This window comes from Nelumbo nucifera, chromosome 3 (assembly GCF_055504915.1).
Source record: "Nelumbo nucifera cultivar China Antique chromosome 3, China Antique-T2T, whole genome shotgun sequence".
NCBI classification, from domain to species: Eukaryota; Viridiplantae; Streptophyta; class Magnoliopsida; order Proteales; family Nelumbonaceae; genus Nelumbo; species Nelumbo nucifera.
In genome coordinates, this window is record NC_142651.1 from 12,131,462 (window position 1) to 12,159,333 (window position 27,872).

Consider the following 27,872-nt stretch of genomic DNA (forward strand, 5'->3'; position numbering starts at 1 on the left):
AATTTTGATTGTGAATGAGAGTTTGGAGAGTTTTAGGAATTCCAAAAGGGAGTGGTATGCAAATTAGACTTAGAGAAGGCTTATGACCTAGTTGATTGGTCCTTCTTGATGGAGGTGATGAGAAGTTTTGGCTTTGGAGACAGATGGTGTAGATGGATTTAGGGTTGTGTTAGGAGTTGCCATTATTCGATCTTGGTGAATGGAACTACGGTGGATTTCTTTCCGGCCGTGAGAGGAATAAGACAAGGTGATCCGCTGTCCCCCTTTCTTTTCACTCTAATTGCAGATGTCCTGGGGAGACTGATCCATAGAGCTGATTCGAGAAACTTAATAAAAGGATGGAAAGTTGGAAGAGGGAAGTACCACTTACACACTTGCAGTTTGCAGATGACACAATCCTCGTTTTGTGAAGGAGGGGACTTAAATTGGATCAGAAATTTAAAATTAACAATACAACTCTTTGAGCAGATGTCTAATCTTAGAGTGAACTTCAATACGAGTTGCTTGGTGGGAGTGAATTTGGAAGAGAGGGAAGTAAGTGAATGTGCAGGTTTGTTAGGGTGTGCAATTTCGGATTGGCCTTCATTTATTTGGGCCTCCCCCTAAGAGATAACCCCAGGAATGAAAGCTTTTGGAATCCGGTAGTAGAGAGATTTGAGAAAAGGCTTGCCACTTGGAGGAAAAATTATCTTTCTTTAGGGGGGAGAATCACCCAGATTAGGTCTACCCTAACTAATCTTCCTGTTTACTTCATGTCAGTGTTTAAGATTCCCACAAAGGTCTCTAACAGGGTGTAAAAATTAATGAGGGACTTTTTATGGGAACTAGGAGTGGAGAAGAAAGACCATAGGGTGAGTTGGGAAGTGGTAACTAGGAGAAAGAAGCTAGGGGGGCTTGGGATTGGGAATATTAGGAAAAGAAACATGGCATTGTTGGGGAAATGGTTGTGGAGGTTTCCATTGGAAAGGGACAAATTGTGGACGAAGATTGTGGCTAGCATACATGGGCTGGATGAGAATGACTGGGATCTAGGAATTTTGGCAAGGGCTACTGCTGCTTCCCCGTGGAAAGCCATTCATGATCTGCTTCCAGTTTTTCCCCTTGGATCAAGTATGATATAAACTCTGGTAATCGAATAAAATTTTGGGAGCAAATTTGGGTTGGGGACTTACCCCTGAGAGACCAATTTCCCTCTTTGTTTGCTTTGTCAGGTTTGAAAAATGAAACCATAACCTCTTTCTTAGTTTCTTCTGATTCTTCTTCTGGGTTTGGGTGGAATCCAGACCTGAGAAGGGCAATTAGGGATACAAATTTGGGTTGTATTTCATCTTTGCTAGCCATCCTTGAAAATGTTTTCTTGAACCCTAGTAAGGAAGACACCAGAGTCTAGACCCCTTCCTCCTCCGACTCCTTTTCTTGTGCTTCGTTTTTTGAGACCTTAGTTCAGCCTACTATTCCTCCTGGGTTGTCCTTCCCTGTCAAAGAGATTTGGAGCAAACCCATTCCTCCTTGGGTTGGTAGTTTTTGTTGGGAAATTTTTCCGAAAAGAATTAACACAAATGACTTGCTTCAAAGAAAGAGGCCCAATTGTTGTTTACTTCCCAATAGGTGTGATCTTTGCAGAGCTGATGGGGAAACGAGTTACCACATTATGGTTACTTGTCCGGTTACTAAAACTGTTTGGGAGTGGGTGTTTTCCCTTTTTGGGTGTACTTGGAATCCCCCCATGAGTGTGCCATGCTTGTTCTCTCCCTCGTTCTTTAGATGGCTTAAGAAAAGGGAGAAGGTTATGTGGAGAAGCATTAGGGCTGCAGTGTGCTGGTCAATATGGGAAGAGAGAAACTCACGAATATTTTCAGACAAGGAAAGAACCACAGAAAACTTAATAGAGCTGATACACTTAAGGGTAGCTCACTGGCTGAATTCTATGGAGATATTCTCTGAATTTTCTGTGGCTGACTTATTGAGAAAGTGGAAAGAGGTAGCTACCTCTGCTCTTTGTAAGAGGACCTATAGACCAGACCCTCTTGGACCCCCCCCCCCTCCTGCTGGATTCATAAAACTGAATTTTGATGGAAGTAGCTTACGGAATGCAGGGCCATTTGGGATTGGGGTGTGTTCAAGAATGAGGAGGAGATTATTACTGCCATGTTCTCAGGGTCAATTGGAGAGGGTGACTCTCTTAGGGCCAAGATTCTAGCAGTTCTTGAAGGAATCCAAAGAACAAGAGAATTAAGCATCAGATGCTTAGTTATTGAAGGGGACTCGGAGGTGGTGATTAGGTGGATGAAAGGAGACAACAGTGGTTTGTGGTGATACAGCAATGAAAAGAAAAAAAATAAATAGCTGAGTAAGTATATAGAGGTGAAGTACAGTTGGGTGAAGAGAAGTGCTAACTCAATGGCTGATAGCTAAGCAAGGGGTGGCTAAGGAATCTCTGTTTGGGCTAATTTTTAGTTTGTTCTTTATCCTTTTGTTGCTGGGGAGTTAAGATAGTTTACCTCCCCCTTTTCTGTAATTAACGTTTCACAAATATTATTCATTAATAAAGCTTTCTGTTATTGATTAAACCCTAATAAATAAGAAAATAATAAAAAGAAATTAGTATATAAACACACAAAATGATTATTTTAGTTTAATAATGTCTATTTTATAATTATAATCTCAAAAAAGAATGAATAAAAAAGTATTTTATAGTAGGAAGTAGAAAACTACTTGGCGATTAGGCGAGGCGAGGCGAGCCTCAAAGGGCGCCTTGTCGCCTAGGCATCGCCTTGACAACTAGGGGGGGCAACGAGCCGAGCTTTTCATGAGCTGCTCGAGCTCGAGCTCGGAACCGAGCTCGAGACTACTAGAGCTTGGCTCGTGAGGCTCGCGAGCTGGTTCGAATATATATATATATATATATAATAAAAATATTATAATTATTAATTATTATATTTCTTATTTTTTTAAATATCAAATAAAAAATATTTTTATATATAATTTTTATTTTTATAAAATATTTTTTCTCAAAATCGAGCTCGAGCTTATGAATTTTTTACTCGAGCCATGTAGAACAGTCTCGAGCCGAGCTCGAGCCTCGTACTATTCGGCTCGGCTCAGCTCGAATCCACCCCTATTGACAACTATGCCCCCAATACAACTAAGTTGTGTTTTATTGTTTTATTAGCCCATTAGCTGTATTGTTGGGTGATCATGGAATCCATCTATAATTTGTAATTTGTTCTTAGTTCCAAAGCCAGTTTTTTAACCTCCCTCATGACATGTTTATATTTCAAAGAGCCAGCATAGTTCCTTCTTAACCAACCTAAAATTATATATGAATCCCCTTTCACCACCAAATATCTGTAATTCAGATATTTAGCTAGTCTAACTCCTTGTAGCACTACAAATAATTCTGTTTGAGTTAAGTCACCCAATAGGCCAAGATAATAAGGTTAATATCTTTGTATCCCATTTTCTGAACACTTCCTCAGGCTACAACCATTAAGTTTGGCTTGATAAAATTTGGGTCTGGGGACACCATGGCATAGTTCGATACCATACTGCTAGTTTCTAATAGTCATCTATACAAAAAAAACGGTAAAAACACTTCCATAGCTTTCACACACTGTGTCACCTAGATAGCAACATTTTCTATAATAGCTTTACTTTAAGACTTCCCTCAGAAAATTTTAGCATTTCCTCTCGTCTTGAGAACTATACAAGAATGCTACCCTCATACACCTACAGATGACTTTTCTTCTCTTCTTGGGTGCAAAAAAGAATCAGGTACTAAACAAGCTTCCCATATCCCCTGAGGAGTCCACCTACATTAAATAAAGAGAAGAAAAGCTCCCAAATGATGGATATAAACTAATAGCAGATTAGGAAGAAAAACTCCCAAATGATGGATATAAACTAATAGCAGATTAGGACATTGAAAGTAGTCCCACCACTTGCTCTACAAAGAAGATACATGTTAGTTAGGTGAAAGAAACAATTAGGCCTTGCATCTCCAATTCAAAAGAACTTCAAATCAGAGGGTACATAACAGAAAACGGTTAAACCTTTAAATTCGGAGGCCTTATCAGGAATCAAGTAATCCCAAGTCCTTTCAAGTGCCTTTCTAATCTTCAAATTTGTTTCACCATCAAGATTTGCAGTCTGTGGTATAAGAGAAAAGTGATATGAGATACAGAAGCAGAAATGTTCATGGATTTTCTTAGGTAAATATGTTCAACTAAAAACAGTAAATAACTTTTCCAAGTAAAAGAGATGGAAGAAAAACCTCAGTGTAGCAGATGCCATCTGGATTTGTACTTGCAAGGAACAAGAGATCTGCAGGAAAGAAGCCGTCCTGCTTAACCTACAATGATGCAACATTCAGCTTTAAAGTAAGATTACAAGTATTATGAACTTAAAAAGAAAAAAAACATTAGTTAAGATCTTATGAAATGCATGCCTCAAGAGACAACATAAACTGGGTGCTTAAAAACTATGCTTTTTCCATAAGTTTCCAAGTAGACAAACAAATAACAGTTAGAGATGATATTTTTTTTTTTTTTTTTGATAAGTTGGAGATGATCTTGCTCGTTTCATTCACTCAAATAAATTTATGGAATCAGAAAATTGGTCCCAGGACTTGGCATTCTCAAGCTCCTAATCAAATCAAAGTAAATGTTTTTTTTTTTTTTTTTAAAGGTAGAAAAGAGATTAGGATACAAATAGGCCCCCGAATAAGAAAGACAGGACCAAAAACCAGATTACATTACAACTCAAGAAGACTTCTAGAGTTCAGCTGGGCTCCAAACTCCCTGGTTTAGAAACCTTTTACAGATGCAGTCCAAGAAACCACTTTTCCAAAGGAATTAGAAATGAGGCTGTCTACTCCTTTGGCCTTGTTATGGAACACTCTATTATTTCTCTCCGCCCAGACGGTGCTGATCAGTGCTGCGGGAATTAATCTCCAAACACTTTGGTCAACTTGGAAAGACTTAAACAGTCCCAGCACCATATCCGATCCAACACAGAATTTGGCATGGCCCAGGGTACACCCACAGAGGAAAGATAGTGACTCCATAAAGACATCGAAACAGAACAGTGGAGGAACAAATGCCTACTATCCTCTATCTGCCGACCACATAACACACAGCTCAAGTCTTGAATCTGCACTCCTCTCCTCAGTCCTCAACAGGCTTTTCTTAGTGAAGCACCTATTCAGGGCATCAGCCCAAACGAGCATTTACTTTGGTATGGGCTGTCGCATTCCAAATAGTAGCAGCTGGAAAGTCAGGTCTTCACCTCCTTCCAAAAATCTGGCAAAGGACGTCACAGAAAATGATCCGTCAGCACTCCAGATCCATCTCCAGCTATCTTCTTCCAACATGTTTATGGTCCGATTGGATATCAGCTCAAACAACTCCCTCACGTTATTAATTTCCCAATCCTGGAAGTTTCTTCTAAATGAGGGGCTCCAAATGATAGAATTGTTTGAGACTTCATAGCACTCAGCCACCAGAGAATCTCGAGTATCAGCCAGGAGATACAACTGAGGAAACAACTGTGCCAAAGACCTTTCTGCACACCATTTGTCCTTCCAGAATTTAAAGGCTGCCCATTTCCCAGCTTCTGAACCAGACCCCTTATTCAGAAAGGGGTGCAAATCCGTGATCTTCTTCTAAAGGGAGCACCCTAGGGAATTAACACTAGATCTAGTTATCCAGTCACCTCTGTCAGTGTCAATTTTAGCTGGCTACCAGTTTCCTCCACCAGCTATCCCTCTCTGTCCCAAACCTCCAGATCCATTTTCCAAGGAGGGCTTCACTAAATATTTTCAGTTTTCTAATCCCCAGACCCCCTTTTCCTTTGGGATAACAAATTTGGTCCCAATTGACCAGGTATATTTTTTCCTCTTTCCAACCTTTCCAATAAGAAATCTCACTGGATTTTTTCCACCCTTTGGGCCACTTTTGTTGGAATAGAGAAGAGAGAGAGAGAGAAAATAAGAGGGCAGATTTGAGAGGGAGCTTTTGAGGAGAGTGATCCTGCCTCCCAAAGTTAAATATTTGGCTTTCCAAGAAGCTAATTTTCTTTCCAGCCTTTCAACCACCGGATCCCAAATCAAAGACGATGTACACTTGGCTCCTAGAGGCAACCCAAGGTATATGGTAGGCAGAAAACCAATTTGACAGGCCAGAACCTCAGCTAGAGATTCAAGATCCTCAATCCTGCCCACTGGAATTAGTCTACTCTTAGCCCTGTTACCACTTCAAGCCAGCTTAGAACCCCTAACAGAATTTCAAGTTGATCTACTTCTGCATCAATGAAGCAAAGGGTGTCCTCTGCAAACTGGAGCAGCTGGACTTTCTCTCCCCCCCCCCCTGGGACATGCTTCAAAACCTTTCCACAAACCCAACTCACGTACTTTGTTCACAAAAGTAGTTAGGATCTCCATCACACAGATGAACAGAAGGGGGGAAAGGGGACCCCCTTGTCTAAGGCCTCTGATACTTTTGAAGAAACCTGCTAAATTGACCATTCACTAAGACTGAAAATTTTGGAGAGGTAATGCATACCTTCATCCAGTTTCTGCATTTCTGACCAAAATTCATGCTCTCCAAAATGAAGTCCAAACACTTCCAATTAACATGGTCGTAGGCTTTCTCCAAGTCTAGCTTACATAACAACCCCAGCCTGCCCTCCCTCTTCCTTGAATCTATTAGTTCGTTAGCCACCGGAACACTGTCTAACATTTGCCTGCCAGGCACAAAAGCAAACTGATCTTATAGCAACTGTTCAATAAACTAATTGGCCGAAAGTCCCTAATATTTGTTGCACCCTCTACCTTGGGTATTAGAGAGATGAAGGTTGCATCTAGACTTCTTTCTAGAGCAGCATTTAGATAAAGTCCTGGAAAACCTTCAACAAATCACCCTTCACCACCTCCTAGCATTTCTTGTAGAATAAGTCAGTTTAACCATCTGGCCTTGGAGATTTATCTACTTCCATATTTTTAATCACTTTTTTTTTTGAGAAAAGGTAATGTAATCTTTATTGATAAGAAATACTAGTAAAGGCCTCCCAACCGAGCACCTTAGATGGGGAAACAGCCCAAACATAGCAACATTACAGATGCCATAGGCTCCTAGAATTTAGCCTAGCCCCCAACTGAGCAGCCTGAATTCCCTTCGAAGCCGAGACCCAAGAAATCAGCTTTCCAAAAGAAATAGATATCAGGTCTTCCGGATCCTTATAGATATTCTGAAATAGTCTTTTGTTCCTTTCTGCCCATATCGTACTGATGACTGCAGCCGGAATGGACATCCACACAGCTGAAGCAAGCTTTGACAATCCCTGTAATCCCCAGCTCCACAACATCTCCTTCACCGAAGCTGGCATTGACCAGGCAAGACCCACCAAACCAAGAAAATGATTCCAAATTCTAGTAGATATTGAGCAGTGCAGAAACAGATGACTGTTATCTTCCACTCCTTGGCCACATAACACACAACTCTGATCCTGAATATGAACCCCTCTCTTACATAGGTGGGCTTTAGTTAAACACCTGTCTAGAACTGCAACCCACACTAGAGCATTGATTTTTGAGGGAGAGATTGGATTCCAGATTCTGGAAGCAGGCATGTCTTCTGAAGCACTCATTGTCAGGTGAGTGGAAAATGACTTGACTGAGAGGAGGCCATCTGTACTCCCAGTCCAGGACCAGCTGTCTTCTTTGAGCAGATTTAGGGGTTGAAGGGAGAGCAGTTTGAGTAGATCAGCCAGGACAGGAATTTCCCAATCCTGAAAGTTCCTTCTGAAAGAAGGGCACCAGGCTACTGAGTTCCCCACCACCTCAAAACATTCAGCAATCACTGCATCTTGATGATCTGCTAACTGAAATAGATGTGGGAATAACTCTGAAAGAGGAGTGTTTCCACACCAGGGATCTTTCCAGGACAGCCTGTTACCCTTCCCAAAGTTGGGGCTTAAACCTCTACTGAAAATGGGGAGAATGTCCATTATTTTCCTCCATACCGAACAGCCTAAGGAGGGGAGAGAAAAAGTGGTTATCCAATCTCCTCTATCTGTGTTGTATTTGGTTGCCTGTTCCCATTAACTTCCTCCACCAGTGGTTTCTTTCCAACCCGAACCTCCAGATCCATTTACCAAGAGCCTTATTAAAGGTCCTCATTCGCCTAATACCCAAGCCTTCTTTACTTTTCGGATACCACACCTTATCCCAATTCACCAAGTGGATTTTCTTCCTTTCCTCCTCCCAACCTTTCCATAGAAAGTCCCTTTGCAGCCTCTCAATTCTTTGGTTGCCTGTTCCCATTAACTTCCTCCACCAGTGGTTTCTTTCCAACCCGAACCTCCAGATCCATTTACCAAGAGCCTTATTAAAGGTCCTCATTCACCTAATACCCAAGCCTTCTTTACTTTTCGGATACCACACCTTATCCCAATTCACCAAGTGGATTTTCTTCCTTTCCTCCTCCCAACCTTTCCATAGAAAGTCCCTTTGCAGCCTCTCAATTCTTTGGACCACTTTACTTGGAATTGGGAATAAGAAGAGATAAAATGCCGGCAAGTTGGATAAGGAGCTTTTTAAAAGGGTGATTCTGCCCCCCAAGGACAAGTATTTAGCCTTCCAAGTTGCCAATTTCTTTTCTAGCCGCTCTAAGACTGGTTCCCAGATCAATACCGAAGTGCATTTTGCTCCTAGAGAGGGGAGTAAGGGGTTTCTTTTCCTTCCAATGATTCCTGGAAAACCTGCATCACATCTGTTTTCACCACTTCCCAACAGCTTTTGTAAAATAAATTGGTGAGCCCATTCGGACCCGGGAACTTTTCTGAATCTAGATTCTTTATCACCTGCCAAACTTCTTCTTCAGAAAAAGGAACTTCCAAGCATTTTTGTTGGTCCTCAGAAATTCTTTTGAAATTAACTCCCTCTGGCAGAGGTCTTTTTTTCCAGTCTACCTTAAAGAGCTTCGCAAAGAAATTTATAATCATTCTTTTCTTGTCTCGCCAAGATTCCCCAACCTCCCTCTCAAGTTCCAACTTTTCTATTCTATTTATTCTATTTCTAGCCTTTACCATTTTGTGAAAAAAAAAACTAGAATTTCTATACCCAGCCTTGAGCCATTTCACCTTTGCTCTTTGTCTCCACTTCAGTTCATCCTTATATGCTAATTTATCTAGGAGCAGTTTTTCTGATAATCTTCTTTTCTTTTCTTCCTCTGAAATGGGGTCTCTTTCCTCTACTGAATCTATCTCTTTGATTTCCTCAAGACACCTCCTCTTTTCTTTTTCAGATTTATTCCAATTTTCTGCCTTCCAAGATTTCAAAGACACCTTAATTACACCTAATTTTTTTGCTAAAGTGTAAGAGCTTGTTCCAACCACTTGAGTTTCAGACCAAGTGTTTTTTAAAAATGGTACAAAGTCTTCTTCTTCAAACCAAGCATGTCCCAATTAAAAAGCTAGATATTTCCTTCGGACTTGCCCACCACAAACTAGTTGAAGAGGGGAATGGTCTGAAATTGGCCTTAGCAAAGCCTGCTGTTTCAGGTTTTGGAATAGGTCTTCCCACCCCAAGGACACCAAAAATATATCAAGTTTTACTAGGACAGGATTCTCTTGGTTGTTTGTCCACGTAATAAATTGGACCCCTATTAGAGGAAGATCTATCAGTTCAAATTGATTTACAAAATTTGCAAATCGCCTTCTGTCTCTTGCTCCGTTTCTACCTCCATCTCTGTCTTCCAAAAATCTAGTTATGTTGAAGTCTCCCCCTACTACCTAAGGGATTGTGGAAGACCCTCTTGCTTCAAATAAATCCCCCCAAAGCCTTTCCTTTTCTTCATTTAAAGTTGGGCCATAAACATTGGTAAACAAACCCCTTACTCCCCCCCCCCCCCACTCTAATTCAACTGGAAATGGAGAAATCCCCAACATGGGAATCAATCATCTTGCATTTCAATCTATCCCACATGGTAATTAGGCCTCCTGCACTTCCTCTAGATGGTTTGTAGATCCATCTAACTTCCCCTTTTCCCCAGATACTCCTTATTGTTTCAGCTTGCACCACTTCCAATTTGCATTCTTGCAAGAAAACCACCTCCGACCCCCATCTCTTCAATAAGTCGCATACCACCATCCTTCTTCTCTCTGACCCTTAACCCCTCACATTCCAAGACAAGATTTTTAACTCCATAAAGAAAATACGATAAGAACACCCCCTTTTTGTCCTAGGCTCCTAGCCTTTCACTTTTCTCTACCCCTTCTTTCCCCCTCCCCTCACCTGACCGTCCCCTTTCCCCGCCTTCTCATTCAAACCCCAAGAGAGTCTTAGCATTTCCCTATTTTTCTTGAAAGAACTTCCCCCTTTTCTAGAGTCTACCTTTTATCGACACCCCCAAAAACATCCCCAACTCCAACAGCTTTGAGGTTACCCAGGCCGAAGTAGAGTCTACCTTCTTTCATCCCTCATTTTTCTCATCCCTCTCCCCCTCCACAACCACCTCCTTTCCCCTTCTTTGTCCACCCTCTCGAATCAAAACGGAATTGTATACCTGATAATTTGGGATTGCGGCCGGTGGTTGGAACTGTGGGGTAGCTTCCTCTCTAGCTTCAATTATGACCAATGGGGTAATTTCTTTTGGAGTTGAGTCCTCTAGCACTATCTCCAACATCGCAACAGTCGACTGAACATCCCCATCAAGAATAAGGTAGTGGAGATCCTAGAAGACGTCTTTTGCTTATGAAGAGGCCTTTGCGGGTTTCTTGAGCATCTCAGCTCCGCATTGGCCTGCAATCGAGCACCATTATCCCTTTCTACAGGGAAGATCTGGTCTGTCGAGGCTAACCAGTTCGGTCCCAATGGCCAGGTGCACTCCCCCTCCTGAGTTCCCAGTTGGGCTTGAGGAGAAATTAGATGGATTCGGGTTGCTTGAACTGTTTGGGGTAGAGTAGTCCTCCCCACTAATTACCCTTGATTCTCTTTCGCCTGAACCGCCCCAATGGTCTCTCTACCTTCTGGGCTTGCCAAATACAGTGCCCCCCCTTTGTTGGTCTTGCCTAGCAGGCATCCATTCCAATTCTTTTAAACATTCCAGAATAGTTTCTTTTAAGGCTTCTTTAGAAAAGCCCGCTCCTCCTTGGTCTTTATTTAAAATTTGAACCTCTTTTTCCTGTTGACCGTTGATACTCGGCTCCATCGCACGGTGAGGGAGGGATTGTTGACTACTCAAGCTAACCCCCTTGGTTGACCCTGTAGCCTCCGACACCATCTCAGGTATGGATCTCGAAAGACCCCTCTTTCTTCCTCCCCTCCGGTAACTGCCCCTAACCTCCGTTATCTTCCACCTCCTCTTCTAGAACTACCGTTCTACTTACCTCCGACTCTCTTCTCTGACTCCTCCAGAAGGATTCAGTCCCCCTAGAAACACTTCCCCCTCTGTCCTCTCCTTTTTCTCCACCACCGATCTTCTCTCTTTCGAGATTCAGATCCAGAACGTGAAGTCACCTGTCACGATTTTGATCTTTTCCGACACCTCTCCCTCCGTTCTAATCTTGATGCGGACCCATTCACAAGTTTTCAACTCCTCCACCGAATCATCTGTCCCTAAGAAGCCCCCACAAATATTCCCTATCCCCTCTATTATGTTTGGGCACCAGAGCAGCAGTGGCAGTCCGAACACCTTGATCCATGTCTCCTTTGTCAGGGCAACTCTCCGTTCTTCTCTACTAGCATGCACCCTGCTGAGTCTGCCCACCAATCAATCGCCCATCGGTTTTGTCCTAATTTCCAAGGTCTTTTGTACAACACCCATTCCGCCTCCTCCCTAGATGAGAAGATAAACAGGTACCGATCATCTATTAATTTCTTGATCCTCACCCCCGCTACCTCCCCCCAACTTCTTGTCGCCTAGGTTTTGATTTCTCCCACCCCCACCTTCCTCTCGAAGCAGCCCACTAAGCAGCCCTTCAGAAAATTCCTTATGGCTTCCACTCCCCTTTCTTCCGTTTCCAAGAATTGCTGATCCCCCTCTCTTCGTATGATTGTCTCTCCAAATCTAAGCCAAATCCCTACACCTACCGCACTTTTAAAGGAGAAGTTTCTTCTCAAACCTGACTCTTTATTGTTCGGATTGTGCCAGTTCTCCACCCCCCCATCTACCTCCCTTTATTCCTAGAAAACCCGAACCACCTCTGAACAACATCTTACGGGAGCCAAACAATCAAAGCCATGCGATCATCTTGTGGGTTTGCCTCTCCCGGTCATCAACGTTAGGCGTCGTAACCAAATTGATGGCATCACCAATCACAATTACAAGAATCCATTTTTGCCTTATCTAATACTGATACTCCTTTGCAGCCAAAATCCTTGCCATACTTCCTCCTTCGAGAAAGGAGCTTCTAGCTCCCTTTGTTGCTCCTCTGAAAGCCTTTTGAAAGCCAAATTGATCGGGAGGAGTCTTCTTTTCCAGTTTTCTTTAAACAAATCTGAAAAATACCTTGTGGCGATGTTTTTCATGTCTGTCCCAGTGTTTTAAAAGTGCAAGGCGCAAAAAAAGCACAAGGGCCAACTTGCGCCTGAGGTGCAAGGTGCAAGGCGCAAGGTGCAAGGCGAGGCACACGCCTTTTTAAGAAAGGCACAAAACTACAAAAAAAAAAGCTAAAAAATAAAAAAGTCAGACAATTCAAAAAAAATGCCAAAACAATTTAAAAAAATGCAAAAATTTCACAAAATATTAAAAATAGTGTTAATAGAAAATATAAACATAAATTTTAAAATAAATGTTTTAAAAACCAATTATCTAAAATTAAAATACATAAACATATCATGTAAAGCATATTCAAATGAAAATATAAAAATAAAAGCAAACATATAAAGCATTTTCAAGCATGTAAAACCCACAATCTCTTTTTTTACTTAATTGCATTGCTTCAAGTAGCTAATGTGTATTAATCAAAAAAAAAAGTAGCTAATGTGATTTAAAACATATTGCATTCTTGATTCTATGAGTCGCCTTTGTACCACGCCCCTCGAGGCAAGTCCGAACAAGTCTATGTTAGGGTTTAAAATTCTTATTTCTTGCATAAAAAATAATGATTGTACAACTTTCATTGCCTTTTAAGAAGATATTTATAGGCTAGTTTATCCGTCCTCAGCACAGGATTAGCTCCTTCACACTTCTCCCCCTTCTCCGGCAAAGCTCCCTCCCCCTGACTTTCCTCTTCTTTGTCAACCAGCACTACTGTCCTACTCACCACTGAGTCCTCCCTCCCCGATTCCCTCCCTAAATCCCTCTCTCCCACCCCTAACCACCTCTTCTCCCTCCACCCAACACATGGTCCTCTTTCCTGCCAAATCCACACCCAGAAAGAAAGTTCCCTTGCCCAAATTTCCACCTTCTCCGAATCCCCCCCCCAGCTTTCACCTTCATCCTAACCCACTCACAAAGTCACAAGTTTTCAGCTCATCTAGAGAGTCGTCTATTCCAGGAAACCCTTGCAAAGATTGCCAATTCCCTCTATCACACTTGGGCACCAGAGAGGAAACAGTGGCCCAAACACCTTGATCCACATTCCTTTTGGTTTGTCCTCCTTCTCTGGCCAACGGCTCGCTGCCGTCTCATCCCACCAGTCAAGAGCCAATATGTTCTGTCCCAAACTCCATGGACCATTTGACAGAATCCAATCCACCTCTTCCTTGGATGGAAAAATAAACAGGAAGCAGTCATCTATGGCTGCAGTACAAGCTCCTAATCAAATCAAACTAAATTTTGATAGCTGCAGTTATGCAAACCACAGGAACTTAGATACTGGGTACATATCCCTTGGACTAGTGTGTTATTTTTGCTCACCCATTGTACTTGATTGAGAGCTACTTCATGTTGAGATTGAGAGCTACTTCATGTTGCATTTAACATCTAGGTTCTTATTTGTTATTTCTGAATTAATAAAAGTTGATCATTTACTGATAAAAAAATGGTCCAAGATTCTATGTCCAAGATTCTGTCTTTTAATCTTTGATATGCTATCAGTTTCCATTACAATATAAATATTCAACATAATGAAGATTGTGGTCTAATTCTTTTATATGCTATCAGTATGTGAGAACCCCATAAGTTATGGAGCAACATATTGGGCAGTCAAAGATAGCAAACATAAAAGATAAGCATAGAAAAATAAGGATTCTGAACTTCAGCTTCAGGAGTGAATAACAAGAAAATAAATAAATAAATAAAATGGAAGAGAAGCACAGTCAAGAGACCTTGGGGCTGGGATTAGTGTTGAAGGATGACCAAATAAAGGAAAGAAGATTGAAACAGACTAACCATACAAAATGAAAGCCGTTGACAGCAATAGTGAGATTGGTCTATTCCAGGTCAGACACTCTACAAAGAGATGAAAGACAACAGAACATAGCTGAAGGCAGAACTACTTGCTGTATTACAAGGAGTAGAGATTGCTAACTTTACATGGTCCAATTTCCAAGAAAACTCCCTGTTGTTAGAATTAGTTTTTTTATTTCTGCTGTAAGGGTGCTGTCAGTCTAGGATGCTGTCAGCATGTTCTTTTCTTTGTTTAAGTTCTTATTATTAGGGTGGGCCACTAGGGGCGTTCTTGTAATTTCTGTTTCTTTTATTTTACATCATGTTAATACAAATAGGAAGCTGGGAGCTGCCAGCTTCAGTTTGTGACTCTCAAATACTTTTTCTCTTCTCTTCTCTTCGTATCTCTCTTATCTCTTCTCTCCTCTCTCTTCTCTCTCTTTTGGAAAGAAAAGATGGTATCAGAGCATAACTCTGGGCGATAGGAATCTATTTTCTCCTCTGAATCACATTCCTTCCACCCAGTTTTCTGACTCTTGAACAGTGAAGGCATAAACCCTAATCGGACTGATCAGAACCATCAACTGTTGCTGTTTTTTTCTGGGTTCTTCCTTGGTCGTAGCACCAAGGTAACCCTAGTAGGAGGGGGCCGATGCTGTGAAGGCTCTCTTTCTTTTGGCTGATGCCGTGAAGACTCAGTCTTGAAACTGCACCTTCGTACAGGTGCTGTACAGGGATGTGTGATTCCCTTTTTTTGTTACAGTTATGTGCTGTGATTGGTGATGTGTGTTGTGCATAGACCAATGATAACTGAAGTCTATTTTTTTGGACTATTTCTGGACGCTTTTGAGTGCTGCTAGATGATTTCAGCAGTGTAGTTGTTATTTCTGGACTGTTTTGGAACTGTTTGGTTGAGGTCCAATTTCCTGGAAGGTATGATTATTGCTAGAGGATTTCAGCAGTGTATTTTGGACTGTTTTTTTGAACTGTTTAGTGGCTGCCATTAGATTTCAGCTGTGGATCCTTTGTTTCAGAAGCAGATTTCTGAGTGTTTAGTGCCCTAATTATAACTGTGAGAGTTAGTAGTTGAGTGAGGATTAGTCTTGTGCACCTGTGGTTTAAGTTTTGTCTTATAGCCTTTGTTTCTGTCAATGGCAAATGATGAATCTGCCTCATCTGGGGTTACATCAATTACTCCTTTGGGAGCTGAAAATATGATATTTCCTATGCCAATTACTCCTTTGAATGGCCTGAACTACCTGGAGTGGGCTAAAGGTATAAAACTTTACATAACAGCCAGAGGAAAAGCTGGGTACATAAATGGAAGAGTGAAAGAACCCAAGAATGGGACAGCTGAACATGATAGGTGGGACCAAGAGAACAGTATAGTGATGTCCTGGCTTCTGGCAGCCATGGAATCTGATGTGAAGAAGAACTTTATGTGGGCAGACACCGCTATTGAAATATGGGAACAGGCCAAAGCCACTTATTCTGAGCAGAGGCACTATGCTAAGATTTACTAGTTACAAGCTGAATCCTCAACCTGTAAACAGGGGAACCGTAGTTTGTCAACCTATTATTCAGCCCTTACTTCAGTATAGAAGGAGTTGGACCACTATCAAGCTATAGAATGGAAACATGATGACGATGCTAAAGCCTATAAGAAGTTGGTTTCTCAGCAACGGGTTTTTGCTTTCTTGTTGGGACTAAACCCCGTATATGAACCTCTTAAAGTTCAGATTTTAGGGAGTAAAGAGTTGCCTTCAGTTCAAGAAGTTTATGCCCTGGTTCAATCTGAGGAAAGTAGGGAGTGTGATGGTTACAACTGAGGGGGAGCAACAGGTGGCATTAGCTGCAATGGGTGGTAACAATATGGGAAAGAAAAATGACTCCAAGAAAACTGATGATAAGGACAAGTTGTTCTGTAGCCACTGCCGACATTCAAGACATACATGGGACACATGTTTGGAGCTCCATGGGAGGCCAAAGTGGGCTGTAAAGAACCAAGAACAGGGTAAGGTGCAAGGTCAGAAGAAGCCTAATATAGTACATAATGTGGCAAATGTGGCAACCCAAGATACTTAGTCTGGTGGAGTGTTGACTGGTATTGCTCGGGAGTATTTCACTGGTTCTGACCCCAAGGAAGATATCATGAATTCCTTCCGAAATCACTTGGAATCATATGGTAGGGCTTTGCGCCAGATGGACAGTTTAGTCACTGTTACCCCTTCTACTTCATTTGCGTCTACATCAGGCAATGCAGCATCTGCCTTCCATGTATCCACTGCCCCTGATTCCCCCTAGATCATTGACTCAGGGGCCTCCAACCACATGACCGGTAAGCCAAACATTTTCTAATCTTATAACCTTTTGTCAGGAAGAGATAAGGTGAGACTTGCAGATGGACCATTCTCCTCCATTGCAAGCCAAGGATCAATATCCCTTCCTCATGGACTTAACTTGAATAATGTTTTGCATGTTCCTCAACTTCCCATCAATCTACTTTCCATTAGTAGTATCACAAACTCTTTAAACTGCAATGTGACCTTTTTTTCCTGGTTCATGTGTTTTTCAAGATCTAACTTCAGGGAGGACGATTGGTAGAGGAAGCTTAGTGGATGGTCTCTATACTCTCGACAACAAGGCTGGTTTCTCGGTGTCATCTTCAGAGTCGCTTAGTCAGTCAAATAAGAGTCAAATTTTTTTGTGACATAATCGGTTAGGTCATGTGTCTTTTGAAATAATGAAGTATTTGTTTCCTCATTTATTTAAGTCATGTTCAATATCAGATTTCCAGTGTCAAACATGTCAGTTGAGTAGGCAATGTAGAACAACATTTCATTCAAGTAATAAAAGATCAAATTTCCCTTTCCAATATTGTGTATTCTAATGTGTGGGGGCCTACTACTATAACTTCGAAGGGAAGGTATAAATACTTTATCACAATGATTGATGATTTCTCCCGTTATACATGGGTGTTTCCCATGCATAGTAGAGATGAACTTCCAAAGGTTGTGTGGGATTTCCAAAGGATGGTGTTTACACAATTTCATGGTGAGCTCAATGAGTTCTTTGCTTCCCATTGATCCATTCATAGGAGCTCATGTGCAAGAACACCGCAACAAAATGGTATTGCTGAGAAAAAGAACAGACACCTCCTTGAGGTTGCACGAGGGATGATGTTACACATGAATGTACCAAAACATTTTTGGATAGATGTTGTGTTAACTGCTGCTTATGTCATCAATCACATGCCTTCCAGAGTGCTGAACTACAAGGCCCCTCATTAGTTGTTGTTTCCCCAATCTCCTTTGTTTTCCATTCCCATGAGTTTTTGGTTGTCGTGCTTTTGTCCATGATTTATCTCCATCTCGTAGCAAGTTAGAACCTCGGCCTATTCCATGTATCTTTTTGGGGTATTCCTCTACTCAAAAGGGTTACTGGTGCTTTAATCCCATTGATCATAAGCTCTTTGTCTCTATGGGTGTCTCATTTTTTAAGTCTGAACCATTCTTCCCTGCTTCCCCTCAAGGGGAGAGTAGTGTGGAAGAGGAGAAGCATGTCCAGGTCCGTCAAGTCTCTCTTCCTTCTATTCCGGATCCTACTCCTTTTCGTGTCTTCTAATGTATCGCGCCGTAGAAATCAGCAATGTGACAAAGATGTGAAGCCACCAAACACTGAGCAACCAACACCTTCAGACTCCCAGGAGGTAAGTCCAAATGAACTAGGTACCATCCCACCTGTTGATACCCCAACTCCCTCTTCAATTGTGGATGACCTTGACATTCCTATTGCTCAAAGAAAGGGAGTCAGGTCATGCACTACCAAACACCCCATTACCCAGTATGTCTCCTATGACCACGTTTCCCCCTTTTATCGTGCTTTCCTATCTGCAGTTGATAACATACCTATACCCAGAAATGTTGCAGAGGCTTTAAAATACCCTTAATGGACAGATGCTATGAAGGAGGAGATTAATGCTCTCCATAAGAACCAGACTTGGGTGTTGGTGGATCATCCAAGGGGGAAGGACCCAGTGGGGTGCAAGTGGGTGTTTACAGTGAAACATAAGGTGGACGGGACAGTTGAAAGGTACAAAGCAAAGTTGGTAGCAAAAGGGTACAGTCAAGTCTATGGTGTTGACTATGATGAGACGTTTGCTCTAGTAGCTAAGATGAACTCAATTCAGGTTCTTCTATCATTGGCTGCAAACCTTGATTGGGAATTACATCAGTTGGATATAAAGAATGCCTTCTTAAATGGTGACTTGGAGGAGGAGGTGTACATGGTTCAACCCCTAGGGTTTTGTGCCAAAGAGAGTGAAAATAAGGTGTGCAAGCTAACAAAGCCTCTCTATGGTTTAAAATAATCTCCCAGGGCATGGTTCAGTAAATTTCATATGGTGGTCCAGCAAGTAGGATTCAAACAATGACAGTCTGATAACACTCTCTTTGTGAAGAGATGTCAAGAACAGGTCGTTGTACTAATAGTGTATGTGAATGATATCATCATTACAAGAAATTGGAGCTCAGAAATATGTATAGAGACTGGGTTGAATGGGCCCTAACAGCCTCTCTTGTAATATCTTTTATTTTATGTTGATGGGCCACACTTAATGGGCCTGTTATTTATTCTTGTTTTATTTTTCTTTATGTAACTGCCAAGCTGGCCGCCCACTTAAGGGCATTCTTGTCATCATCAAATTTTTGGATCTTAATAAAATAGGGTTAGAGGAGAATGGAGAATTATTCGACTCCTTCTCTTACCTCTTCTCTCTGCCATCTTCTTCTCTTGTACAGTTATTCAGACCTGTTTTATTCTACTAATCACTAAGTTTAATCTTGATATTAAAGGACTGATTTACATCTTAGTATCAGAGCGGGTTCAGTTCCTCTTCCTTCTTTTTCTTTGTTCCTGTACACTCTAAAATCAAGAGAGTGTATGGAGAGATAGGTTCTCTATAGTATAGAGAATCACTTGCCTAGTTGGTAGAAGGGTTTGGAGAGTTTAGTTCTTGCTATATTTTGCCAAGAAGTGATATTGTTCTGCTGCTGCCCGAAACCCTAGCCGACTAGAGATTTTCGAGGTTACTAGGAAAGGTGAAGCTCGGGTGTGGCGCTCTATGCTTGGAAGGTGTCTTTTGACTGCTAAAGGAGGGCGGTTAAGGTTTGGAAGAGTTTGGGTTAGTCTGGTAGGTGCTGCAGCATTTTCTCTATTCCTCTCATCTGCTGAACGGAGCAAAACCCTAGTTTTTCAAGCACCCGAGTTCTGGTTTGCCTTTAAGTAAGTTTACACAGTCAAAATTTATGTTCATTGATTTCCGTTTGATTAATGGAAACATATGGAAGTAAGTTCAAGCAGGTGCCGGTTTCTGGACCTGCCTCAGTAGATTCCGTTTTGACTGGTATTACCACAATTAAGCTAGATGGGACGAACTATCTTGCTTGGGCACAGTCTATAAAAATCTATGTTTGTAGTAGAGGAAAACTCGGGTATCTCACAGGCAGTAAGGTGAAACCCGAAGAGACAGACCCTGAATTTGAAAAATGGATGCAAGAGAACTATATTGTTATAGGATGGTTAGTCAACTCTATGCAACCCCATATAAGTCAGCACTATCTCTGGATGTCTTCGGCTAAGGAGATATGGGACAGTGTAACTGAGACCTATTCACAGAAACTGAATGGAGCCAGAGCGTACAAGCTTTGGGACCACCTCATGGAGTTGCCATAGAGTCAGTCGTGTCAGAGTCTGTTAACAAAATTTTATTATGTCATTTTCGGTTTGGTCACTTGTCTTTTTCTGCTTTGAGTCATCTGTTCCTAGATATGTTTAAAGGAGTGTCTTTATCGAGTCTTCATTGTGAATCATGTGAGTTGGCAAAGCATTGTAGACATTCCTATTCAATTAGCAATAAAAGATCACTTTCTCCTTTCCATATTGTTTACTCTGATGTGTGGGGGCCATATCACATGCCAACCATGGGAGGTTACAGGTACTTTATCCTTTTTATTGATAATTATTCGCGTTACACTTGGATTTATCTCATGAAATCCAAGGATGAAGTACCAGCTATTGTGAACTCATCCTCGCCCAGTTTAATACTTGTATCAAAATATTCCGCTCTGACAATGCCAAGGAGTATTTTGAGAGAACCCTCTCCACCTATCTTGAAACTTTTGGGGTTATTCATCAAAGCTTTTGTTCCTACACTCCACAACAAAACGGGGAGGCGGAAAGAAAGAACAGGCATGTGGTTGAGGTTGCCAGATCCCTCGTTTGCATCCCATGTTCCTATAAAGTTTTGGGGAGATGTTGTTCTTACTGCTACCTTTCTGATCAACCGTATGCCCTCCCGGGTCCTTGGCTTTAAAACTCCTTTTAGTCTTCTCTTCCCGAATGAGGATCTCTTTTCTCTTCCTCTCCGTGTGTTTGGATGTACTTGCTATGTGCATATTCATAGTCACCAAAGGCACAAGTTTGAACCTAAGGCTCATAAGTGTGTGTTTCTGGGATATGCTTCCAAACAGAAGGGTTATTGCTGTTTTGATCCAGTTCGTGGCACCCGCTTTGTATCTCGGGATGTCACCTTTGCCGAGTTGACTCCCTTCTTTAGTATTCCTCCTGAGGGGGAGAAATCCGGTGAGCCCTTTGCTATGTCTCCAGTTGTTCCTCTTCCCATCCCTTGTGAGTCCGATCATGGGGTGCCCACCTCTTCCACTGGACCTACCTCTGATATCCCTGCTCCTCCTCCTCCTTCTGCTCCTGCTCTCCAAAGGTGGTACCAAAGGTAGAGATTCAGACATGTGCAGGTTGTTTCCACTCCTTTAGAAGAGCATCTTGCCACTCCCATAATTCCCGAGGAAACAGCTCAGCCCTCTACTGACCCATCTCAGACTGTTCCAGACCTTGACCTTCCTATTGCTCTTCACAAGGGCAAGCGGAAGTGTATAGCCCACTGTATCTAACACTTATCTTACAGACTTCGCAAGGGCAAGCGGAAGTCTAAACCTGTACCTCCTAAAATTATTATTTTCTGCTAGGAGGTGTTCTATAGTAAAATCAACACTTCAGACTTATTGCAGAAGAGAAGGCCTTCTATGTGTTCGTCTCCTAATTGGTGTGTACTTTGCAGGGCTAATGGTGAGAATTGCTCTCACTTACTTTTAACATGTTCTTTTCCTGTTGCTATTTGGGGTTGGATCTTTTCTTTGTTTGGTTGCAAATGGAATTTGACCACAGTCGTTATTCAGATCTTTGACCCTTCCTTCTTTGTGTGGCCCACAAAAATTGGTAAAACAATGTGGAGGTGCATTAGAGCTGCTGCTTTGTGGACAATTTGGGAAAAAAGAAATGCGAGGATTTTCCAAGAGGAGAGAAATATTCAGAATGTAAAGGATTGCATTTTGACCAGGGCAATCCATTGGTTGAGATCATTGGAATCTTTTAAAATATATTCCTTTGATGACATTTGGAGGAACTGGATTGTTGTGGCTAGTAGCAGTAACAAGAAGAACAGGGTACCAACTGTGTGGGTGCCTCCTTCAGAAGACAGGGCAAAGCTGAATTTTGATGGTAGCAGCCAAGGAAATCCGGGTCCATCAGGGATAGGTGGGGTGCTGAGAGATAAAGATAGTAATATATTAGCTTTATTCTCAGGCTCCGTGGGTATAGGAGACTCTATTAGAGCTGAGCTTCTAGCGGCAGTACAAGGTATTCAGATTGCAGACCAGTTAGGAGTTCAGAACTTGCTTATTGAAGGAGACTCCAAAGTCGTGGGCTGGTTAAAAAATCCAGCTTCAGTTATTTGGTGCTACAGGGATATTATGAGGAAAGCTAATTGGTTTTCAAGGAACATGACTGTTAATATCAGTGGGTGGGTAGAACAGTTAATACCATAGCGGATGGGTTAGCTAAACAAGGGGTAATCAAGGGAACATTTATTCTGGGCAGCTCTGTAAACTTTCTTTTCCTAGTCTGAGGTAGTACTTTGTTGTTGTGGAGAGGTACCAGCTCGTGCCTCTCCTTTGGGCAGGCTGTATTGTAATATCATTCTGATTATCATGAATAAATTTTCAATCATTTATCAAAAAAAAATGAACATAGTGAATGTGACGATTGAAGGGGATTCAGAATTGGTGGTGGGATGGCTAAAGGATTCAGAATCCATAATACCCAGCCTCAAATAAAGAGTAACATGATCAAGGAATCAGGATATAATAAAATTACTAGATGATGAATCTGTGACATCTCTGTAGGTTTAAACTGATGATAATGCAGAAACCATGCCAATATTCATATTATCCAACAAAAACAATAATGCAGAAACCATAAAAATATTTTAGTCACATGACCAAGCTCAAAGCTTCGTAGTCATGGCCTAAATGATGATTGCAACCAAATATGGGCTAACGTACAAATTAGTGCAGCCATACAGGGATCACCAAATACATAGCATATACCCCAGGCAAGACTACTTCAAACTTAATAGGCATTTCTATGGTATTTATCTTCCAATGGGTATGTTGATCTTTTTATCAATAGCTTGACTTTGATTTATGTATGTTCTTTTCAGAAATCCCGGTCCTTTGAGAGGAGGGGCCTTCAGAAACCACAGAAAACACATTCCCCTTGTGAATTTCGGTCCAACTAGCTAGAAGAACTGGTTTGTGAAGAGATACTTTCTTTACTCATGGCCTAAGGTTGACGACTACTCATGATCAAGTTAAGGTGGCAATGGTTCTCAGACTATAAGCAGCTGCGTGCTGAGAGCCGCTTAAGGTCTTTCTTCTGTTGGTCATTTCATAGAGTAACCAGCTATTTGGCATCTAAAGTGAACACCTTGCTCAGATGGCCACCTAGAATGGATGACATTTAGCAGATCTCTTGAATAGACATACAGTTCAGAGGATGAATTATATTTGCATGATAACAATCTTGAAAATAGGGAAGGTTGAGCAAATTGTTGCTGCCTCTGTAGACTTTTATGCTGTATTATGCTTCTTCTGTGGCTTTTTAATCTTGTTCATGTCTGTATTGTTCATTGTCTTGCTTTTTAATGAATATTTTTTTATTATTAGTCCAAAAAATTAAATAGAAAAAAGAATAGATACATAAGAAAAAGTAAGAAAATCAGATAACTTACCCTAACAATATCCCCAACTTGGAGCTTCTTCCAGGGAATACTTTCCCACTTCTGTTCTTGCAATACATCTATAGGTGAACTATTTATCACCCTATCATTAAGCAAGCGCTTCTGTTTATAGAATTAGAGAAATTAAAGAAGCAATTAAGTCAAATAACCATCCAACATTGAACTGCACAATAAAGTTGACAGATATGGGTGATTGAACCAGAATGAAACCCCAGTTCATCAGCTATATCAGAATAAAAAGGACATCAAAGATTTCGCATGTTTATGTGTATAAAGCTTATAGCCTTATATTACTTACCCAATCCTCAAAAGCCTCTTTGACAAGGGAGACAAAAAGCACCAGACTCAATGGGACCACATTTGTTATAGGATGGACAGGACTGCACAAAAAAAGCAATTCTTCAATGCAAAAACATAATGTGGCTAGCACTGTGGAACCAAATTATGGAAACCAACAAACTAACTTGGCAGTTGCTTTTGTTTTGAAAAACAAAATCATGTAAATTAGCAAATTACCCCAGTTATTCACCATAATGAAAACAAAGAAAATTCTTAAGAGAAGTAAAGAGGCAGCTGCTCAAATCATTGGTGGAGATATGCAATTGAGTTAAGTACTGGGGAATTTAAGATGATGCTCAGTGCCCTTTTGTTGCTGGATTTATGGATTTGATTGCGGTTTGGATTTCTTGATTTTGGGTGAGATAGGTAGTCTGTTTGTTGAATTTGTTTGGCTGATGTTTAAATCTGTTGTAATTTTTTTTTTATCAATAACAGAATGTTTTATTAGATTATAAAAATTGTGAAACTTTGAGTACAAGAGAGGGGAGGTAAAATATCTTAACTCCCCCACAACAGAGAACAAGAAGGAAAGCTAAAAAGTGGCCCAAAACAAAGAATCCTTAAGCACCCCTTGCTTGGCTAACCCATCAGCCATGGAATTAGCACTTTTCTTCACCCAGCTGTACTTCACCTCAATATCCCTACTCAGCCATTTAAATTTTTTCTTTTCATTTCTGTAGCTCCACAAACCATTGCTGTCTTCCTTCAACCACTTAATTACCACCTCCGAGTCCCCTTCAATGATCAAACACCGAATGTTTAATTCTCTTGCTCTTTTGATTCCTTCCAAAGCTGCTAAAATCTCTGCCCTAAGAGAGTCACCCTCACCAATAGGACCAGAGAACATAGCAAAAATAATCCCAGCCTCATTTCTGAAAACTCCCCCAATCCCAGAAGGCCCAGGATTCCTTAAACTACAACCATCAAAATTCAGTTTCATGAATCCTGAAGGAGGGGGGGACCAAGAAGGTCTAGAGGTCCATTTGCACTGAGCCAAGGTAGCAACTTCTTTCCACTTTCTCAAAAGATCAGCCATGGAGAACTCTGAAAAAAAGCTCCAAAGATTTCAGCCAATGACTGACCCTTAAGTGTTTCAATTCAGTTAAATTCTCCATAGATCTTTCCTTATCTGAAAAAAGTCTAGAGTTCCTCTCTCCCCATACGGACCAGCACACAGCTGCTCTAATGCTTCTCCACATGATCTCCCTCTTTTCTTAGGCCATCTAGAGAACAAGGGAGAGAACAAGCTTTGCAAACTCATGGGGGGATTCCAAGTGCATCGAAACAAGGATGAAGCCCATTCCCAAATAGTCTTAGTAACCGGACAAGTAACCATAAGGTGGTAAGCCATTTCCCCATTAGCTTTACAAAGAACACACCTATTGGAAAGTAAGCAAGAATTAGGTCTCTTTCTTTGAAGCAAGTCGGTTGTGCTTATTCTTTCTAGGAAAGTTTCCCAGCAAAAACTACCAACCCGAGGAGGAATGGGTTTACTCCAAATCTCATTAACAGGGAAGGAAAGGCCAGAGGGAACAGGAGGATGGACCAAGGTCTCAAAAAACGATGCACAGGAGAAGGAACCATTGGAGGATGGGGTCCAAATTCTGGAGTCATCCTTACTCGGGTCCAAGAAAACATTTTCAAGGGTGGCTAGTAGAGACGACAAGCAGCCCAAATCCGTATCCCTTATTGTTCTCCTCAACCCTAGATTCCATCCAAAACCGGAATTAGAATCAGAAGGAACTAAGAAAGAAGAAATGGGTTCATTCTTCAGGTCTGACAACGCATATAAGGAGGGAAATTGGTCCATCAGAGATGAGTCCCCAACCCAAGGCTGCTCCCAGAATTTTACGAGATTACCAAAGTTCAGATCATACCTTATCCAAGGGGAGAAAACCAGAAGCAAATCATGAATGACTTTCCAAGGAGAAGCAGTTGTAGTCCTTGCCAAGATTCCTAGATCCCAGTCATTGTCTTCCAGGCCATGTATACTAGCCACAATCTTCGTCCAGAGTTTGTCCCTTTCCACTGGAAACCTCCATAACCATTTCCCCAACAATGCCATGTTTCTTTTCCTGATGTTCCCAATCCCAAGCCCTCCTAACTGCTTGCTTCTAGTTACCACCTCCCAACTCACCCTATGGTCTTTCTTCTCCTCTCCTGGTTCCCACAAGAAATCCCTCATTAACTTTTCCACTCTACTTGAGACCTTTGTGGGAATCTTAAACACCGACAGAAAGTAAACAAGAAGATTAGCTAGGGTAGAACCTAATTAAAGTGATTCTCCCCCCTAGAGAAAGATATTTTTTCCTCCATGAGGCAAGCCTTTTCTCAGGTCTTTCCAAAACCGGGTTCCAGAAGTTGTCCTTCATGGGATTATCTCCTAAGGGGAGACCCAAATAAGTCAATGGCCAATCCGAAATTGCACACCCTAATAACCCCGCATATTCACTTACCACTCTCTCCTCCAAATTCACTCCCACCAAAAAGCTCTTATCAAAGTTCACTTTTAGATTGGATATCTACTCAAATAATTGTATGGCCAATTTCAGGTTCCCTATCCAATTTATGTCCCCACCTTCACAGAAAAGAATTGTGTCATCTTCGAACTATAAGTGTGTTAGTGGTACTTGCTCCCTTCCTATTCTCCACCCTTTTACTAAGTTCCTCGCATCAGCTCTATGAATCAGCCTACCCAAAACATCTACAACCAGAGTGAATAGGAAGGGGGAGAGTGGGTCTCCTTGTCTTATTCCCCTCGAGGCAGGAAAGAAATCCCTTACAGCTCCATTCACCAAGATTGAATAGTGGCAGCTCTTAACACAACCCCAAATCCATTTACACCATCTGTTTCCAAACCCAAAACTCCTCATCACCTCCACCAGGAAAGACCAATCAACTAGGTCATAGGCCTTCTCTAAATCTAGTTTGCAAACCACACCCTTCTTCTTGGACTTCTTGAAACTTTCTAAACTCTCATTTGCAATCAAGATTTGATCAGTGATCTACCTCCCCTTCACAAACGCTCCTTGATTGGGTGCAATAGTAGAAGGAAGAACTTTCTTTATTCTTAGAGACAGCACTTTTGCAATTATCTTATACAGACTATGCACCAAACTGATAGGTCTAAAATCCTTAGGGTGTGAAGCCTCTTTCTTCTTCGGGATCAAAGCAATAAAAGTGGAGTTTAAGCCCCGATTGATTATTCCCCTCCTATGAAATTCCTCAAAGACCCACATAATATCCTGCTTCACAATATCCCAACAATCCTGATAAAAAGCCATTGTGAATCCATCTGGGCCTAGAACTTTTGTCCTATCCATCATAAACACTGCCTCCTTGATCTTCTCTATATCAAAAACCTTCTCTAACCCCTCCCTATCCGCTACACTTAGAGTAGGCCAATCCAGCCCTTCTAGCCAAACCCTCACATTTACCAACCTTCTGAAAATAGATTTAAACTGATTTACAAAGGCCTCTGCTATTTCTGCTTGGTGGAAAATTACTTCACCTTCGACTTCCAATTTTGAAATGAAGTTCTTCCTTCTTCTGCTATTTGCCAAAGAATGGAAAAACCTCGTGTTTCTGTATCCCTCCTTTAACCATTTACACCTAGATTTCTATCTCCAACTTATTTCCTCCTGGAGCAAAAGGTCTTCCATCTGCATCCTCACACTCCACCTCAACTCTCTGTCTTCCTCTCCAAAGGGACCCCTTACTTCCTTCAAATCCAAGTCCTCTAATTGTTCCAGCAAAGTCTGCTTTCTCTCCTCCAATCTTCCAAACTCCAACCGGTTCCACTCCTTTATCTTGGATTTTAGAAATTGAAGCTTCTTGTAGAATTTCATACCCTTCCACTCTACTAATAGATTACATTGCTCCCACCAGTCTCTGATTTTCTCAATGAATCCCGGATGATCCAGCCACATGTTCTCAAACCTAAAGGGGGTAGGTCCATCTCCTCTTAATTCCTCCTTACACATCACTATGGACCAGTGGTCTGAGGTAAGTCTAGGGAATGCCCTAGAAGTTAGATTCCTCCAATGCTC

General features: G+C 41.5%; 1 protein-coding gene across 1 annotated transcript in view; it reads right to left on the reverse strand.

Moving 5' to 3' along the window:
• LOC104596300 (phospholipid-transporting ATPase 3-like) overlaps positions 1 to 27,872 on the reverse strand; it is a 71,727-nt gene that overhangs the window by 32,170 nt on the left and 11,685 nt on the right. Inside the window, exons 4-7 of the mRNA XM_010257374.3 lie at positions 23,783 to 23,864; positions 23,476 to 23,586; positions 4,274 to 4,351; positions 4,053 to 4,149 (exon numbers count right to left, since the gene is read on the reverse strand). Of these exons, the coding sequence (XP_010255676.1) occupies positions 4,053 to 4,149; positions 4,274 to 4,351; positions 23,476 to 23,586; positions 23,783 to 23,864 (368 nt within the window). The remainder of the gene's footprint in view (positions 1 to 4,052; positions 4,150 to 4,273; positions 4,352 to 23,475; positions 23,587 to 23,782; positions 23,865 to 27,872) is intronic.